The 18,709-nt window shown below is 38.4% G+C and overlaps 1 protein-coding gene across 19 annotated transcripts in view; it reads left to right on the forward strand.

The window, feature by feature from the left end:
* The window catches only part of MED14 (mediator complex subunit 14), a 317,032-nt gene that overhangs the window by 284,282 nt on the left and 14,041 nt on the right, over window positions 1–18,709 (forward strand). For all 19 annotated transcript variants that reach the window (XM_081564475.1, XM_081564478.1, XM_081564487.1 and 16 more), the window contains 9 exons: window positions 2,899–3,093; window positions 3,488–3,622; window positions 7,875–7,951; window positions 11,378–11,538; window positions 11,642–11,788; window positions 12,338–12,429; window positions 13,169–13,321; window positions 13,539–13,808; window positions 16,905–17,045. In XM_081564475.1, the coding sequence (XP_081420601.1) occupies window positions 2,899–3,093; window positions 3,488–3,622; window positions 7,875–7,951; window positions 11,378–11,538; window positions 11,642–11,788; window positions 12,338–12,429; window positions 13,169–13,321; window positions 13,539–13,808; window positions 16,905–17,045 (1,371 nt within the window). The remainder of the gene's footprint in view (window positions 1–2,898; window positions 3,094–3,487; window positions 3,623–7,874; window positions 7,952–11,377; window positions 11,539–11,641; window positions 11,789–12,337; window positions 12,430–13,168; window positions 13,322–13,538; window positions 13,809–16,904; window positions 17,046–18,709) is intronic.

The raw sequence follows: 18,709 nt of genomic DNA on the forward strand, positions 1-18,709 counted from the left end.
ATGCAAAGGGGTGATTTCGGTGATTGAGTTCAATAATTTTATTCGTATCTTGAATCATTTATTGTTTAGTTTAATTTGCAAATGTATTTTTTATTGGATATTTGAATTTTGTATAATGATTCTCAAGCCAAGAGAGGGGCGAGTTGGTAGGGATGGGGCAGAGAGGAAAATCTTATCTGTAGGAAATAATACAATGATTAGGCAGGTTTGGGGAGTATAAGGTATGCCCCGTCCCTCACCCCAGGATCTGTCCTATAGTGAGGCCTAGTTTCTGCTTGGAATTAGGCATCTCCTCTATGTAAGAAAAAATTTGAAAGCAACTGTTGTGAACATTTGGAGATGTTTTGGTGTCAGATAAACTTGTTTGGTTTTAATCAAATGTTAGCTTGCATAATGCTGCTTTTTAAATATGATGGACTAAATTAGCTTTATTTTCTCATCCTTAATTGATTTTGTTGATTGCATATACTTTTCAGTACACAGTAAAATCCTCATTCCTTTTTCACCCTTTCTAGATTTTTCTAGTAGTTTCTTTCAGATTATTGAACTAGTTAAAATTTGCAAGAACTTGAAATATAGACTCTTAGATTTCATAAATGTATTTCCTGCATATAGAAGTTTTTGTGTACACCAAGTAGATACTTCTGGCTAAGATTCTAAGGTGTTTGAAAAACTTAATTCAATGGGAGTGAATTTTTTTGAAGCTTTAAGCTGTACTTTTAAAAAGATACTATCATCAAAAGGTACCCTGTGTAGCCTGATATAGCTTAAGTTAGGGTTAATTATGTGATGAATAAGTCTGTCATTGATATGAATTCACTGTTTTCTGAATTTTAAAACACCAGCTGTGGAACTGGATTTGGCCTGTGACAGGATTGTTGTTTCAGTTCTCCATGTGCTGCCTGATCTACATGTATTTTCTGACTTTATTTAGTATCAAAAAAATGCCAGGCTTTCAGTTTCAATAACTAGTGGTTTATTATAAAGCAATAATTTGTTTCACATGGTTTATACCAAACTGAATGTATATCACTCTTCATCCTTCTCACTTAGGATGATACATTCATAATAGTGGCGAAAACTACCATAGCCTTTAAGAAGAATAGAGGAAAGTCTTAACTGCCCTTAAATGTCTTTGCTATTTTACTTTTGCTGGCTTTATTAAGATATAATTTACACACAGTAAAAATTCAGACTTTTAAGTGTCTGGAGTTTAATAAATGCATACAGTTTTGTAACTGCCATCTCAGTAAGACACAGAAGCTATCCGTCACCCCCTAGAATTCCTTCATGCTTCCTCTCTGTAATCAGACTTTCCCCCTGCTCTCTCTAGTGACCACTGACCTGTTTTTTGTCTCTACAGTTTAGCCTTTCAGTTGTTTCTTTCACTTGGCATAATGCCTTTGATTTTCATCCGTATTGTTATAATAGTTCATTCTTTTTATTGCTGAGTAGTGTTCCTTGGTGTGAATGTATCACAGTTTGTTTAGCCTCTCGTCGAAGGCCATCTGCGTTGTTTCCAGTTTGGGGCAGTTGTGAATAAAGCTACTATAAGTATTTGCATATCTATTTTTTTGTTGATTTCTTTTGGATAAGTAACTAAAAGTGGGAGTGTTGGGTCACACACTAAGTGTATGTTTGGCTTTATAAGAAACTGCTGAACTGTTTTCCAAAGTGGCCAGACCATTTTGCATTCCTGCCAGCAATACGTGAGAGTTCTAGTTGCTCTGTATTCTTGCCAGCACTTGTTATTGCGATTTAAAAAAAAATGTTAGCCATTCTGATAGATGTGTAGTGGTATCTTATGTAGTCTTAATTTATGCTGCCTTGATGACTGATGATGTTGAATATCTTTTCATCTGCTGATTTGCCATCCATATATCTTTGGTGAAGTTCCATTTTACTTTTAATTCTTCCATTTCCTCAGTGTTGATTCTTAAGTGTCAGCCAAACAATTTCCTGAAGAGACTATGTGGGGAGGTGGGGTAGAGAGAGGAGAGAGGCAGGAACAGAGACAGAAAAGTGTGTGCTGGTAAAGAGCCCTGTCCGGTGGCATTTATTTCTCTCACTCAAGTATTTAGGGGACTCTTAAATTTTAGGTAGACCTTGAAAATAGTAAATCTCTGTAGTGAGAGCAAGGTCTCTGGATCCAGACTTCTAGGATCAGAGCGTGAGTCTGTCAGTTCTCAGCTCTGAGACCTTTGGCAATTAATCTAAGCTTTTTGTGCCTAAGTTTATCAGAAAAGTGAAGATAAGAATCCCTACTTCATTGAATTACTGGGATTAAATGTGTTAATATCTGTCAAGTACTTAGGAGAGTATAGGGCTTCCCTGGTGGCTCAGCTGGTAAAGAATCTACCTGCAATGCGGGAGACCTGGGTTTGATTCCTGGATTGGGAAGATACCCTGGAGAAAGAAACGGCTACCCACCCCAGTATTCTGGTCTGGAGAATTCCATGAACTGAATAGTCCATGGGGTCACAAAGAGTCAGACACAACTGAGCAACTTTTCACTTCACTCACTAGGAGAGTACGTGGCACATGATAAACTCTTTATTGGTATTAACTATTGTTGACGTTCTTGTTACCCTCATCCTCATAGTGACTATATATTTCAGTTGAAAAATCAGGGTTTATTTTTTTATATCCTTCCAAGTATGAGACAAAGTTGTTATTTTTCTTTCATCATTGTTCTTTAGTCTGATCTGTTTTTTAGAAAACAAATTACATATTTAATTGCAGTGCTTTTTTTGAGATCATGACTGATTTGTCCTTGTTTAAAAAGTCATCTGCATTAGATGTATAATTCTGAGCCCTACTTGATACAAGGAGAGAAATATTCAACACTTACCAGTTAGTTATGTCTCTGAGTCTCATTTCTGATTTGGACCTTTTTAGGTTGTAGAGATGTTGGAAGTTCCCAATAAACCCACACAACTGTCATACAAGTACTACTTCTTGTCTGTGAATGCAGTGGATCGTGAAGACAGCCCTCTCATGGCCCTCTTGCTGCAGCAGTTTAAGGAAAACCTCCAGGAATCAGTTTATCGTACAAAAAATGGGAAACAGCCTAGAACCAGTACCAAGCGCAAGGTATGTTCACAAACAGAAATGAGCCCAGCATTTGTGTCTATTAACTTTGCCGTACTCTTTTAACTATTTTTAAATGGGAAAGAATTAGGTATGATTTTTAAGAGGCTGGCCAACAATAAGGTTTAGGTAACAAATGTCTACACATTCTTGAAAATGCTTCTCCTTTAATTAATAATTGTACATTCTTTCCCACAAGGCAACTTGTTAAGTACATAATATTTACTACTAAATTTCTGGTGTTTAGGTCAATATTTGCTCAGTAAACATTTGTTGAATGAATTAAGATTTGTTTTGGTTAACTTTGACTTTTGTTATAGTAGTCCAAGTGCTTAACTAATTGCATCACATACTTTTTCTTTTTTTAACCCACTTGTGTTCTTTACTTAAATTCTAGTTGTCTGATGATGTATGTCCAGTCGAACCCAAGAAAACCAAACGATCAGGAGAAATGCGTGCCTTCAATAAAGTTCTAGCTCACTTCGTCGCTATGTGTGATACAAACATGCCATTTGTAGGACTTCGGTTGGAGGTAATTTTTTGGAACAATTTTGGGTACCCAAAGAGTAATGTTTTAAATGCCTTGCTAAAGCTACATGAATTCCATTAGGAGAACCAGATGGTTGTGATCTTGTTTATTTGGGGAGGGGTGGGGTTGCAATCACAACATCTCATGGTATACATGTATACCATGAGATTATTAAACTATTTATCTCTGATTCCAAATTGTAGGCCTTCTGTTCTTTGTGGAAATGGGAAGTAAATTCTTCCCAGTTAAAAAAAAAAATAAAGACAACTTTTGAGAACCTTATTTGTATACCTCGAAGGAGTATTATTTACCTTTTTTAGGGATGGTTAATAATTAAAAGGGTTGCTTATTTTTCAGTGGGTGAAGCTGTACATATTGCTTACTAATAAAATTGGGTTCCTTTGTGAGAAGCAGGTCAGAAAGAGTATTAAACGAAATTTTTACTTTTTTCCCATGAAAGAAGCAATAGACTTAGCCCGAGTTAGTGTCTTTCAAGAATACACAATTGTGATATTCAGCATGATCTCCAAGCATGAAAGGAAAGGGAGGTAACAGAACCTGCATTTTTGTATTTCCAAAAAGGGCTTTGGCCAAGGATTGGCAACAATTAAAAAGTAATACATGAAAATCTTAATTATTTCCCTCTAGTTTAAAGTTTTACTTTTTGTAAGACTCCTCCCTTCTGTAAATTATTGGTGATGAAGGAAAGACCTAGAAATGTGGAAGTGGATTATTTGTTAGGCTGATGATAATAGTCTTGGGAAGACTTGTTGAAAACACTTTGATGCTTTAGAGCAGGAATCAGCAGACTTTTTCTATCAAGGGGCAGATTGCCGGAGTCCAGCTCCAGCAGGTCCAGGGGTTCCCTCAGGATGGACGGTGTCCGAGAACACACAGCGAGTCTCAGCGTTTCCAAGTGTCTTCTACTTTATTGTTTTTTAAGACAGCTTTTATATTTTTAGTGGTATATAGAAACAAATGTAAAGTATAGAGTCATACCAATTCAGCTTAAGGGACATACCAATTCAGCTTAAGGGACATACCAACTTAGCTCAAGGAACATACCAACTTAGCTTAAGGGGTATATCTTAATGGGCCTATCAAGTTAGCTCAATGGGCCACCAGTTTCGACCCTCATCGAAGCCGTTTGCATGTCTTTAGTTACAAAAAGCCTCATTTTGTTTACATCATCTTCTGGCCTGGTGGCCTGCTAACACCTTGTGACTCTCCATTGATAAGGGTTGATCAGTCAGAACACTTTTGTATCGAGCACATCAGGAAAGAATTTATCAACAGGAAGTTTTAAGGTAAAACCTGTTTTTGGGAATTTACTCCATGCCTTGAGCTTAACAGAAAAGAATGTGGTTCCATAAAGTCATAGAACAGCAAGCTGAAGTTCAGCTCTAAGTAAGAATCATCAGTTAAATCAACAATTTTCTTATTATTTGTATTAAAGCTAAACTCTATTTATATAAATCTCTAACTATTATGCTTTCATTATATAGGCTAAATATGTTAAGAGTAAAAACATAGTAAATATAGATTAAGTAACAGTTTCACAAAGCAATATTTTTTGTATTTCCTAACAAGCCTTTTTTCCTGCGAAGGGTTTCGTGCCCATAGGGGCTTTCTGTGCGGAGGCTCTCAATGCTGTTTTATTACTAAGAGCAGTTATGCACATTAGCTCCAAAGGCACAGGTACATTTATTAAACAAACCAATATGTTAGCAAAAAGAATTTAGATCAGCATACTCTATATCCCAGATAATTTTATTTAGGGTGCTACCGTTCAGGGGCCTTGTTGATTTGAGGTTTCAGAATGATCTTTTTTAGTAGGGAATCAGGAACGGCCTTTTGCCTAAGTCATAGAAAATAAGAAGAGGTTTATTATAGCAAGCGTCAGAAAGAGAGATCTCATTTTTAAGGTGAGCGCTGAGGCAGCCTCTCGAGAATCCCTGAGGCCTGAGTTGCTCTGCTCGTCAGTCCTTCTCCTCATGACTCTGTCATGAGTGGGGATCTCGTGAGCTGGCTCCCGGCTGCTGCTGCTAAGTCGCTTCAGTAGTGTCCGACTCTGTGCGACCCCATAGACGGCAGCCCACCAGGCTCCGTCGTCCCTGGGATTCTCCAGGCAAGAATACTGGAGTGGGTTGCCATTTCCTTCTCCAGTGCATGAAAGGGAAAAGTGAAAGTGAAGTCGCTCAGTCGTGTCCGACTCTTCGCGACCCCATGGACTGTAGCCTACCAGGCTTCTCCGTCTATGGGATTTCCAGGCAAGAGTACTGGAGTGGGGTGCCATTGCCTTCTCCGTGGCTCCCGGCAGCAGATGGTAAATATTTTAGGCCTTGTGGGTCATTTATTGTTGTTGTTGAGTCACTAAGTTGTGTCCGACTCTTTGCAACCCCATGGACTGCAACACGCCAGGCTTCCCTGTCCTTTGCCATCTCCTAGAGTTTGCTCAAACTCATGTCCATTGAGACGGTGATGCCATCCAACCATCTCATCCTCTGTCGTCCCCTTCTCCTTTTGCCTTCAATCTTTCCCAGCTGATGCTGAGTCAGCTCTTAGCATCAGGTGGCCAAAGTATTGGAGCTTCAGCATCAGTCCATCTCTTTTTTAGCTCTTCAGGTCTGCTGTTGTAGTGTGAACCAGCCATAGTTGATATTTAAACAAATGGGTGTGGCTGTGTTCCAATAAAACTTTATTTACCAAAACAGGCAGTGGCTAGATTTGGCCCATAAGCTATGGTATGCCAATTGCTGCTTTATAGGGCTTCAGGATCTAAAAGCGGAAAATAGTGTGAAATTGTGAGGAGCAGCAGTAGCTCAGAAAATCCAAGCCCAGAAATAGGCGACTAAAGTAGATACGCATGTCCTCGATGTCCCAGCTCCTACAACTGTGAGCTTGATGAGTGTCCTCTTGTCTGGGAATTGTCCAGAGCTCTTATAGTGTCTGTGCTTCTAACTATTTGACTCTGTTGTTGGGCTTTTTCATCATGCTACATGGATTGATTGGGCTTCCCTGGTGGCTCAGACAATAAAGAATCTGCCTGCAATGAAGGAGACCTGGGTTCAATCCGTGGGTTGGGAAGATCCCCTAGAGGAGGGCATGGCAACCCACTCTAGTATTCTTGCCTGGAGAATCCATGGACAGAGGAGTCTGGCGGGCTACAGTCCATGGGGTCGCAAAGAGTTGGACGTGACTGAGTGACTAAGCACAACACGTGGATGGATTACGTGAATGTCATTCAGTTACTCCCTTGCAGCGGAATGGGAGGCTACATGATACCCAGGGGGAATGCTTCAGTCATTGTCTGCTCTCTTCCTCATTACCCACAGGTCAGAAGTTGCAAAAGCTTGTGTCTTTGTAGTGCCCACATAGATACCTGTAAGCGTAATGGCTTCTTTTCTCCTCCTCTGTGTTCCTATACCTGTCGCACATGTAGGTCATTCAACATTCTGTAGTACTCTATTGAACTCAATCAAGCTCTTAAAAACTTTCTCTTCTCTCATTGAAAAAGATGTTAAAGGCAAAAGCAAGCACATTTTCTGCTTAAGGTAATTTACACTGAGATGTGAATAACTAAATATGATCTTAGCAGGAATGTTGATATTTGTGATCCATAGAACAGAGGCAGTGTTTTTGAGCTCTCCCACACTTTGCTGTCTTTTGAATCTGGAGCCCTACTTCATGGTCAGAAGCTGTTTTTCTGCACCTCTGCTCTTCCCAGGCCCAAAGAGCAGGGCTCAGTGACATGCTTAAGGCTGCCTTAAATCCTTTCTGGAATAAGGTGGATATAAATAAATAGTCTGTCAGAGAAGACCTGGGAATATCTGCTTGAAGGCAAGTGTGTTCCTCTGCTAGGTGACTAGAATGACTTCCCGGCATATCCAGATAACCTGTAGTTCCACTGACAGGGTCTCTGGGTAAATGCATCAACTGGAAATCTTTTCTTCTTGAGTTTCACAGAGGAAGTAGTTGTTAAAAAAAAATGTATTCCAGAAAAGCTGTAAACTGAAAAATACTGTTTGTGATTAAAAATGAGATGTGGCTATGACTCAAACTTTGTTTTCAAATAGGCATTAATTGCATCACACAAGGAAACCAGTCTTACTTAGTTCCCCAGGAAATCAGATGAGGGGGGACAATGCTCATGACTCTAGAACAGATGCCATGAGAAGAGAGACAGTAGTGCTTAGAAAAGGTAGTTGCTTTGTAAAATTGGTGGTCTCATATAACTGTACCTTTCTCTTTCCAGTTGTCCAATCTGGAGATTCCACATCAAGGAGTGCAAATGGAAGGTGATGGCTTCAGCCACGCAATTCGCTTACTGAAGTAAGGCCCTGTCATGCGTCTGATGTGGTGCCACACACTGCAGCCATACTGCCAATGCTACTCCTGCTAGTCAGCATAAAGCAGAGTTCAGAATCTGCGGATGTCACAGGTTTCTGTATGGAATTACACAGTCTAGGAAAGGATTCTCTTTTACCTGCCAAGTGGAGATCCAGCACCTCTTGGTATTTTAGGATGTCCTTCCTCTGGCTTTCTTTCATTCATTCAGCACATGTTTACTGAGTGTATGTGTCAGGCTTGAATTCTGATAGAGCCCTTCAGGATGCTGTGGGTTCACATACCAGGGGGATCTGGGCTAGTTTGGAAATCAGGAAGGGTATCCCCACGGAAGTACCAGTTGTACCTAGACTGAAGGAGAGGTGAGAATTAGCCAGAGGAAAGGGAGCTAGGGTGGGAGTGGGTGCCCCAACTAGAAGGAGTAACTGCTAAAATGAAGGCTTAGAGGGGAGAGAAAGCTCGGCATCCTGGAACTGAAAGAAGTAGGGCATGGCAGGAGTTAGGGGAGATGAGCCTACAGATGTACACAGGAAGGGTCAGATCCTATAGGGCCTTGGTGTAAATGTCCTTAAGGAATTTAGACTTTATCCGAATGGCAGTAAAGAGCCATCAGATGATTTTAAGCAGAAACTGACATCATTGGATAGGGTTTTTTTTTTTTTGAAAGCTCGCCCTGATAGCAACATGGAGAATAAATGAGAGGGGAACAAGACTGAAGTAACAAAACCAGTTGCTAAAATGGTTCACACCAGAGTTGTTGGTATCTTGGACCAGGGCAAGTTCCATAAAGACTTAGGGGATGAAGTCTTTATAAGTGATACTGAAAGTGAGAGAGAGAGTAGAAGGTGGCAGAGATGACTCTTAGTTTTATCTTGGGCAGATGATGGAAGGTTGTGCAGAAAGCAGTTTTCTTTTTTTGCATTTGTATTGTTTCTTAGATGTTGCTTAATAATATAAACCATAGAAGCAATTTTTGTTTATTGAATTCCTCTGTCTACCAAGACATGGTGACTGCAGTTTGAGCCAGCAGGAATCAATTTGTAACCAATTTGTTGCTTGCAAATCAGTTTGTCCTGTGGAAAATGGGAAGGTCTAGCAGATAGCATGCGCTCCACCCACGTATAGTGGTGCTCACTTTAGATAAAGAGTTGAAGAACTAGAAAAGCTGCCCTGCCTGGCTCCCGTCATGCCATGTCCACGAAATGGTTTCTAGAGAGTGAGCTGGTTTTATAATAGACATCAAAAGGAAATGTAATACTTTTAGTTTATTTGCCTTTGGTTTTATATTACTTCTGCCTAAAATATGGGGTGTTTCTTTTTACTCTTCTTGACAATTGAAGATTAATAGATGATAACGTTTGTGTTCTCTTTATTTTTTCATGTTTTGCAGCAATCTTAAAATGTCTTGCTCTCAGCATTTTTATGAAAGAAATTTCAGTCCCCTTTCTTCTTGCACTCAAGAGAATTCATGATAGTCCTTACCTAGAAAGAAAGCACTTCATATTTTTTAATGTTCATTTTACAGTAATTTTTAAGAAAGTCTTTACTATATCCTGGCTATTGTTTTCTTTATTTAAAACTTAGGAAAATATATAGAAACAGATAAAGAGATCTGTTTGGTACATGATGTCCATTATTGGGGGTATTTTCTTCATAGAACTGAAGAAGGAAAAAAATAATGTCTAAATGTGATTTTATTAAATTAAAATCTGGCCTAGATCTAATTATTAAGTAATTGCTTTAATACATTTAATCTTCAGAAACTTTTAAGCTTTTAGTCCTAGGTATTTTCATATTAAGTGGGAATATGAGTAGATACTTCAAAGCTTTAAAACTGAGCACATTTTTCTCCTCTTTGCTAAAGATATAGTCTGTTCTTGTTCAACTTATCTCCATGAAAATCTGTTGAGCAGGTCTCCTTGCTGTATCTCTGAAAATATCATGGTAAACATCTTAGGCTGCTCTGGTTCATGGACCTGCTGCCTTGTGCAGATTCAAAAGAGCCTTGATCACACCACACAGATGACACAAGTCTCAAGAGCAGCATGCTTGCAGTGCCTGGTTTTGAGCTCTTGAGCAAACTTTCCACCCTTTTTGCTCTCTTAAATTGTTTCTTCTAGGTCAGTGGTTCTCAACCTCAGAACAGTTTTCCCTGCCAGGGAGCATTTAGCAATGTTTGGAGATATTCTTGGTTATCATTGACTGAGAAGAAGTGGTGGGAGATGCTACTGGCACCTGGGAGATAGAGGCCAAGGCTGCACAGGATAGCTGCCCCCCAACAACAAAGAATTCTCCCGCCCACAATGTCAGTATTGCTGACATTGAGGAGCCCTGTTTTAGGTGTTATATCTAAGAGGCCTGAACCAAAATCCCATATTTCTAGTTATATTTGTTGTTTTTTGCCTTAGATTTTGATAATCATTATATCAAGTCTGACAGTTAACTCCTTTTTCTTTCCTATGAGTTAAAGGATAGTGTGTAATTAAGTATTATCTCATTATTTCATCCAGTACTGAAAAAACTGCCAAAATATATTACCTCATAATGTTTTATGACAAATAAGATAGTTCATAAAGCTGCAAGAGGAGAAGAGATAGATTGGTATTTTAAGACACCAAAGCTAATACATTCATCTTGTATATGTGGTATATGTAAGAGACAATATGTATGGTAAATGAGTTGATACATGAATAGCTCCATCACAATGAGTTACCTCTACAGAGGAGGAGGGGAAATAATGAAATAATGAGGTGGGGGGAGATAATGAACCTGAAATTTTGTCATGGCGGTTGGTGATTAAAATGACTTGGTTTTACTGCAAGGAGAAACTAACATATCTGAATACCTGCTGAACCAACCACTGTAAGCACTTTATATATATGTTTCATCATGTTTTAAAATCAGTGACCCAGAAGGTAATTATGTATCTTCATTTTATACTTGCGAAACAAATTCAGAGAGGGTGAATGTGGCTGAGCCAGAATTAGGATGCAGGTCCCTGATTCCAAAGCCTTGTCCTTTTCACTAGATCATCCTGCCTTCAAAGTCTGGTCTTACAAATATTTTGTTCTCCTTAACTTTTCCTTGAGGATATTCTAGGTAGATTTCATAGAAAGCCAGTATATTTGATTTTCTGAGAAATTGTGGTCTTTTCTAATAACAAGATTAAGGACGAAGGCAGACATCACCATTAAAATGAGAGTCCTTATCCATGTTGATAGGAATGAAAGTGGGTTAAATGCTATTAATTGTTGTCAGTTGCTATGAATTGCTTCCTCCTCTTGCAGAAGGTACCTGGTAGTAGAGTTTGAACCGAAGCTCTACTGTGATACGCTGCCTGTCATTGTGTAAATTGTGCTTTTGTCTTTCTGTGATGTGAAGTACACTTCATATGCTATCTTTCATCACCAGAATTCCTCCCTGTAAGGGTGTAAATGAGGAAACCCAAAAGGCTCTGGACCGCTCTCTCCTTGACTGCACTTTCAGATTACAAGGTAGAAATAACCGCACGTGGGTGGCAGAGCTAGTGTTTGCAAATTGTCCACTTAATGGCACTTCTACCAGGGAACAAGGTGAGATGCTTCACACACTTTTGTCTTTGCATATTTCTATTTGTTTTTTTGGGTTTTTTTTTTTAGTGTTGATTCCTATTAATCTTCTCTCTTAATCCTGTAGGACCATCCCGGCATGTTTATCTGACATATGAAAACCTGTTGTCTGAACCCGTTGGTGGTAGAAAAGTGGTTGAAATGTTCCTTAATGACTGGAATAGCATTGCACGATTATATGAGTGTGTGTTGGAATTTGCACGTTCTCTACCAGGTACAAGTGATCATCTTCTTGTGGGGGAGGGCAAGTATCCCTCCCTTTGCCATTGCCTTTGGAGGAAGTAAAACATGTACATCGTTTAAAAAAAAAATCCTGAGTAGATCTAATGAAAAGTTTCCTGTTTTACCTCAGACTTAGTTTCCTTCCCAGGAGACAGCTGCTGTTACGATTTGTATATATTCAGAAATGCTTACACATAGGTATACAAGATTCTAGTAGTGCTTATTGAGAATTTACTAGGTGCCATAAATGTAATAACCACTTTGCTTGTATTAACTCATTCATTCCTCACAGTAACCCTATGAGGGAGGTAATTTACCATTCGTCATTTCACAATGAAGAAAACAAGTCAGAGACTTAAGAAACTTGCTGAAGTTGACATAGCTAGTAAAAGACAGGGCTGGAATTGGAACCCCTGAACCACTGTGCGAGAGAGACCTTTCTGTCTAGGCATATATTACCAACATCTCTTCTTTTTCACATATATATTTAAAAATTTTGCATGTATAATCTTAAATTCCTTTTTGTTTTCTTTCTGTTTAGACATACCCACTCATCTAAACATTTTCTCAGAAGTTCGTGTTTATAATTACCGAAAACTTATCTTGTGTTATGGAACCACCAAGGGAAGTTCAGTAAGTTTATGAATTACTTAAAACTAAAGTTCCTCTCATAAGTCTTTTTAAAAAATCAAGAATTCAACAATTATGAAAACTTTCTTGAAATAATTGAGGGTACAAGTAAAAATTAGGGATAAAATGATATTTTTAAATATTTTGTTATAGTATTCTGTAATGGTTAACTCTTAAAAATTGAAAACAAAAATTATACCCTCTTCGGAGTGTGTATTCATAAAGAGTTTTGGCAATGTAATGTACTTTTGGTATTTGTGTTTCTTTCTTCACTGATTTCAAATCTACTTAGCAGCATGATTACTATAATGATTATGTACAAATGGTCTTGAACAATACGGTATGTCTACGCTTTTAGTCACATGATTGTTAACATTATTTGATCCTATATTAATCTTGAAGGTATTCCCCATAATCTGTAGTTCTTATTTTTTCCCCACCACGTATGTAAAGTCCTAGAAATTTAGTATACAAATTTCAGTTAGCTAGTTTCTTTCTGAACTCTTCCACGTAAAGTAATATCAGAAATTTAGTAGAAGTGGGCTAACACACACACTCGGTGAATGTACTGATCCATAGTGACAGCACATCTGGAATTTACAGAGTCTAGTCTTAACAAGTTGCTTCCCAAAAAGACCTCATTTAGATCTTTGGCATTTTGCCTTAGTGTTTAAAGAGTATTTTTTCTTCTCCTTGTATCGTTTCCTTTCTTGGTTTCTGAAACATAATCTTTTTGATTTAGATTAGTATCCAGTGGAATTCCATACATCAGAAATTTCACATTTCTTTGGGAACTGTGGGTCCAAACTCAGGATGCAGTAACTGTCACAATACCATTCTCCATCAGCTTCAAGAAATGTTCAACAAAACACCAAATGTGGTTCAGTTATTACAGGTAATTAACTTTATTTTCTGTTTAAAAATAAGACTCAGTGTGTCATATAAAACTCCTCAAAAAATCATGTGGACTTAACTCATCTTTAATGATGAAAGTTTTTACAGAATGTGCCAGAAGGAGATTATCTCATTTGTGATGATTTTTACCTTGAAGATTCTGAGGTTTTAGCATCTGTGCAGAAACTGGCTGCTCTCACTGTGTTTGTTCCTTGTAGGTACTGTTTGATACTCAGGCACCGTTGAATGCCATCAACAAACTGCCTACTGTGCCGATGTTGGGCTTGACCCAGAGAACCAACACTGCCTACCAGTGCTTCTCCATCCTGCCACAGTCGTCCACCCACATCCGACTGGCCTTCAGGAACATGTATTGCATTGATATATACTGCCGAAGTCGAGGTGTTGTGGCAATACGGGATGGGGCCTATAGTCTTTTTGATAATAGCAAGTTAGTTGAAGGTTTTTATCCTGCACCAGGACTCAAGGTAATGGACTTTAGTGTTGCAGAATTACTAAATATAAATGGGATCCCTAAAACAATTCCTTTGAGAGGGAAATAATGAGGGAAAGCAACAATTTCCTGTTTAAATTTAATGAGTAGCCATGTTACTACTCCCTGTAGTAGTAACTACATCTAGTAGTAATTCATCATCTCTGTAGCTTTATTCTGAAGGAGCTAGAAGTTCTCTGCCTATGTATATGAAATGACTAAATGTCCTTTTATTTCCTTACAATGTAATGAGTAAGGTGGAAGGTACTCAAGAGAGTCCTGTTTGCTATTTGGAGTTTCAAGGAACTTTAAAAGTAGCCCTTATCAGTGAATATTGAGAAACTTTGAGCATCAGTTCAACTGTGATATATTTTTTTTAAATGTAGGGTCCTAGGCCACAACCTCTGGAGATATTGGTATGATAGCTCAATTGTACTTATAGTTTAGAGTCTTAATAGTTCCAAATGGCTTGTATTGAAAATTAGTCCCACTCTTGCCATTTTCCTACTCTGTACAGCTCATTCTCATGGTATTCACACCTTTACCTCTAAATAGCATTCTTTCATTGCTCTTTGTTGACTTCTTGGTTAAGGGCATTATCTGACTCTAATGGAAGATGAGGATTTAATTCTTTTTTAGTTCTTTCTTGTATGCCCCTTCCCCTTTCCAGGCTACTCTCAGTACACATTTGCCTTCTTTTCCTCCAGCCTTGTGATATGGTTAGGGTAGCAGTTTCAATTAGATAATTTTTCAGTGTTCACATTATTATGAATATTATAACACTATTCTACCAAGTTTACTATGATTACTTTTCCTTTCTTGCTCAACATTTTATTTTCCTAAGAATTACTGATTTTTTAAAATTCATAATTAAAATTATTAGCTCTCTCTGTACCTACAACTAACAGCCTGAGAGCCTCTCCCATGTATGTAATTCTCCCATCAGTATGTTCACAAATCAGATACCTTATCAATTTCATCTTGAAACCATCTCTTCCACGGTCTCTGACCTCTAAACGCTCCAGACCTTTTGCCTAATTTTGATTTAGGGATCTGCAGAACAGCGGTGAGGTGGGAGAGTCCTTCATTTCTCTTGTGTTGCTTGCCCTGTGACTTGGACCTCACTTCTTTTTCTTGGTTTACTTCATTGTTTTGGTGGAATAGTCTACATTGCTCCCTGGGAGAAGATACACAGAAGGTTAATTTGAGACCTTGTGTGTTGGCAGGTGTCTTTAGTTAACCTCATCTAGTTGAGGGAGGGGCTTGATATAGAATTCTAGGTTGCAGTCATTTTCTGTAAGAATTTTGAAAGCATTGCTCCATTGTCCCCTAGCTTCTATTGTGACCATTGAGACGTTTAATCCATTCCACTTCTTCAACCTTACATGAACAAGTGGACTCCTTCAGTCTGGAAACTTACATCCTTTTGTTCTGGGGAACTTCCTTATGCTATTCCTCAAGTCTTTTTCTTTGTGTTCTCTGTGAGCTCTTTTTGGTACCCCTGCTATTCTGATATTGGGCATCTTGGACATATCCTCTGATTTTCTTATCTTTTCTGTTTTTTTATCTCTTTGTTCCTAGGAGATTTCCTCATTTTTCCCCCTATCTTTCTATTTTTCATTTCCATCAAGAACCTTTTTTGCCATCTTTTTTACACAAAATTCGAGAGCTCTTTTTGTTTCTCAAAGTTCATTTTATGACATCTGTTCTATATGGCTACATTGTCCTCTCTTGAAGGTGAGACTTGTTGACTGTGATCTTCACTGTGGGATGATCTGCTTGGGCCATTTCATTGGGTAACTCCCAGTGTCAGTAGCTTTAGATCTCTTTGTTGGGCCAGTGTGAGGACCAAGAGAAGAATATCAAAACTCTGCATAGCTGTTGTGCACTGGCTCCCAATTTTTGGCAAATGAAGTAAGAGAAGGAAACTGGTATTCTCAGCATTCATTATGGAAACTTTAATCTTCGTTTTTAATATGGTACCACAGCTCTCAATTGATCCTAGAGTCCCCCAAATCAGAGACCTTCTGCCAAGTAGTAGAGGTCAGCTTCATTCAGTGGGAGGACAGAGGCTCTGGAGGGTTTCACTGTCTCATAAAGAGACGATCACCCAGTCCTTCTGCTTTGAGTCCCTTTCATTCTCATTTCCAGAGGTGTCTGATGCTGTCAGTTCCTGTGTATCTTGGAGATCTGGGTGGAAGTAGCTTTGCTTCTTGGCTTTCCCCCTGCTTGCTTAGGAAACAACTTCTTCACATTGGATAGTTCAGTTACCACTCAGCCATCTGCTCTGCAGCCTCCTAGAATTTATTGCTGTTTCTCTCTTATCCCACTCTTTTTGTCTTTGTGACTTTTGCTTAAAAAAAATGTTTTAGGAGTTTCAGGGGGTGTTGAGAGAAGTATTGTGAATAATCTGTTACTTTTAATTAGAAGTCAGACTATGTACCTTTAAAAGCTTTTCAGTAATTCTGATAAGCCTATAATCTATATTTTTGAAGATTGGGAAGGTAGAGGGTATTAAAAAGAATATGTGATTGACACACAAATTCTGGTAGCCTCGCCTAATTTTTGATGACATACTCTATAAAACATACCCTTATCCCATTCTTGATAGTTCAAGATTGTTACATAAAATAAAAAGGAAAAAGATGGCCTAGTTTCTTTATTCAGTTTTCCTCTTTCATATTTGCTGGCTTAAAAAGTGAGAACTCTCACTAAATAGGAAACTTTCCAAGTCATTGAATTTGTTTACATGCCTACCATGCATCTTTTTATTCTTTTTCACATTTCTGATTCAGAAATTAATAAAATATTTTGACCAGGGTGTACTTCTTTCTTTAACTTTTGTTCACATAACAGCATTTAACTTAGATTTTTTTATTGTTATGTTTAACCATTTTCCTCAATTTTCCCTCTTTCCTTCAAAACGATGACTGTCTCTTCTAGGTTGGCCTAACAATGGTGGCCATGTGTCAAAGTTGTATTTCAGAGATGGACATGATATGTTTGTTTCTGTTAACACATTCTAAATGATTAAGAATATCTTACTAAAGTTGGGTAAAATAATCTAAATTTTACCTGTTTGTATCCATAGACATTCCTGAATATGTTTGTTGACAGCAATCAGGATGCTCGAAGAAGGTCTGTAAATGAGGACGATAATCCCCCTTCTCCCATTGGAGGAGATATGATGGATTCTTTAATCTCACAACTCCAACCACCACCGCAGCAGCAGGTGATGTCTAACTGATACTGCACATGGCATCACATTTGTGTTACTTAACAGGTTCTACAGGTGTCTGCACTTCTTTGTTAAAAGGCGAGGAGGTCCTTGGTGGACCCAAGATAGCCATATGAAAAATAATGACAAAGGGAGACAGGGGGAGGCGTCTAAGTTAAAGGAAGTAAATAGTACCAGAGACAGCATTAACCTTAGACTCAAGCACTTAAAATAATGTCGGGTGATCACCCATGTGGTCATAAAAGATGATGTCCAAATGGCCAGTAAGCATAGAAAAGGTGAACATTGTCATCTGACATTACAGAATTATACATTAAAACCATGGTGAGTTAATACCTCATACCCACAAAAATGGCTTTAAGGAAAAAAATTAGTAATCCTTGCCAACATTTGGTATCAGGACCCCTGAAACTCTCACTTACTACTGGAAGGTGTGTAAAATGGTACAGCTACCTTGCAGTGGTGTTTAGCAGTATTCAGAGTGCTAAAGCTGAACATTATGCACGCCTGTGATTTAACAGTTTTACTTTAGGTATATGCGCAACAGAAATGCAGCCTATGTGAAACAGAACACCATTCCATGTTCGATGCATGAGACAAATGCTCAGGACCGGGGCAATGGGATGACCCAGAGGGATGGGATGGGGAGGGAAGTGGGTGGGGGGTCCAGGAAGGGGAACACATGTAAACCCATGGCTGATTCATGTCAATGTATGGCAAAAACTATTACAATATTGTAAAGTAATTAGCCCCCAACTAAAATAAATAAATTTATTAAAAAAAAAAAAAAGAAATGCAGCCGGAGAACACAAGAATGTTCATAGCAACATTATTTATGCAAAAAATTGTAAACAACCCAAATAACCGACAACAGAAGAATGAGTGAGTAAACTGGAATACACTGAAATACTTCACAGAAAAGAAAAATGCTGTTGCTCCATGCAACAAAACAATGGTTTTCACTGACAGTGTTGAACAAAAGAAGCCAGACACTAATGAGTATATTCAGTATTTATATGAGATGCAAAACCAAGCTTGAGTGATGGAAGTCAGAGTACTGCTTACCTTTTGGGAGGCGATAAGAGATTTGGAAGGAGGGAGGCCTCTGGGGTTCTGGTAATGTCTTTCAGTATCTTGACTTATGTGGCAGTTACATTTATAAACCCTCATCAGACGATGTATTTGTGTGCTTTGTTGTATTTGACTCATACATTCGTTAGAAAAATAGACTAGGAAAAATTGCGTTGTCCTAGGTTTTTTGTTACTGGAGATGAAATGAAGGTGAGTAGGGATCAGGTTGAACTATCATATTTCACTGACTCTAAAATGCCACCAATATAAGGTACACTGTTTTTATGTACTGCCTGAAACAGTGCTGCCAGTTAGACTGCAACATGCCATGAATTGGAAGACACACCATAATTTCAGAGATGTTAAAATGTGGGGGGAATTGATCGTAGAATCAGTGAAATGATAGATAAATGATACTGATAAATCAGTGATTTGGTAGATAAAATGAGCAAAAAAACATCTTGAGGGATAAAGTAGTGGTACTGCAAGGTCAGGAATGAGGATGTTGCTATTGTTAAAACACTTTGAAAAGGAGCTTTTTAAAATTTGCAATACTGGTGTGAATTTGGGGCATTTTCACACCTCAC

The sequence above is a fragment of the Giraffa tippelskirchi genome, chromosome X, assembly GCF_054371585.1.
Source record: "Giraffa tippelskirchi isolate mGirTip1 chromosome X, T2T-mGirTip1v1.2.pri, whole genome shotgun sequence".
Classification (NCBI taxonomy): Eukaryota; Metazoa; Chordata; class Mammalia; order Artiodactyla; family Giraffidae; genus Giraffa; species Giraffa tippelskirchi.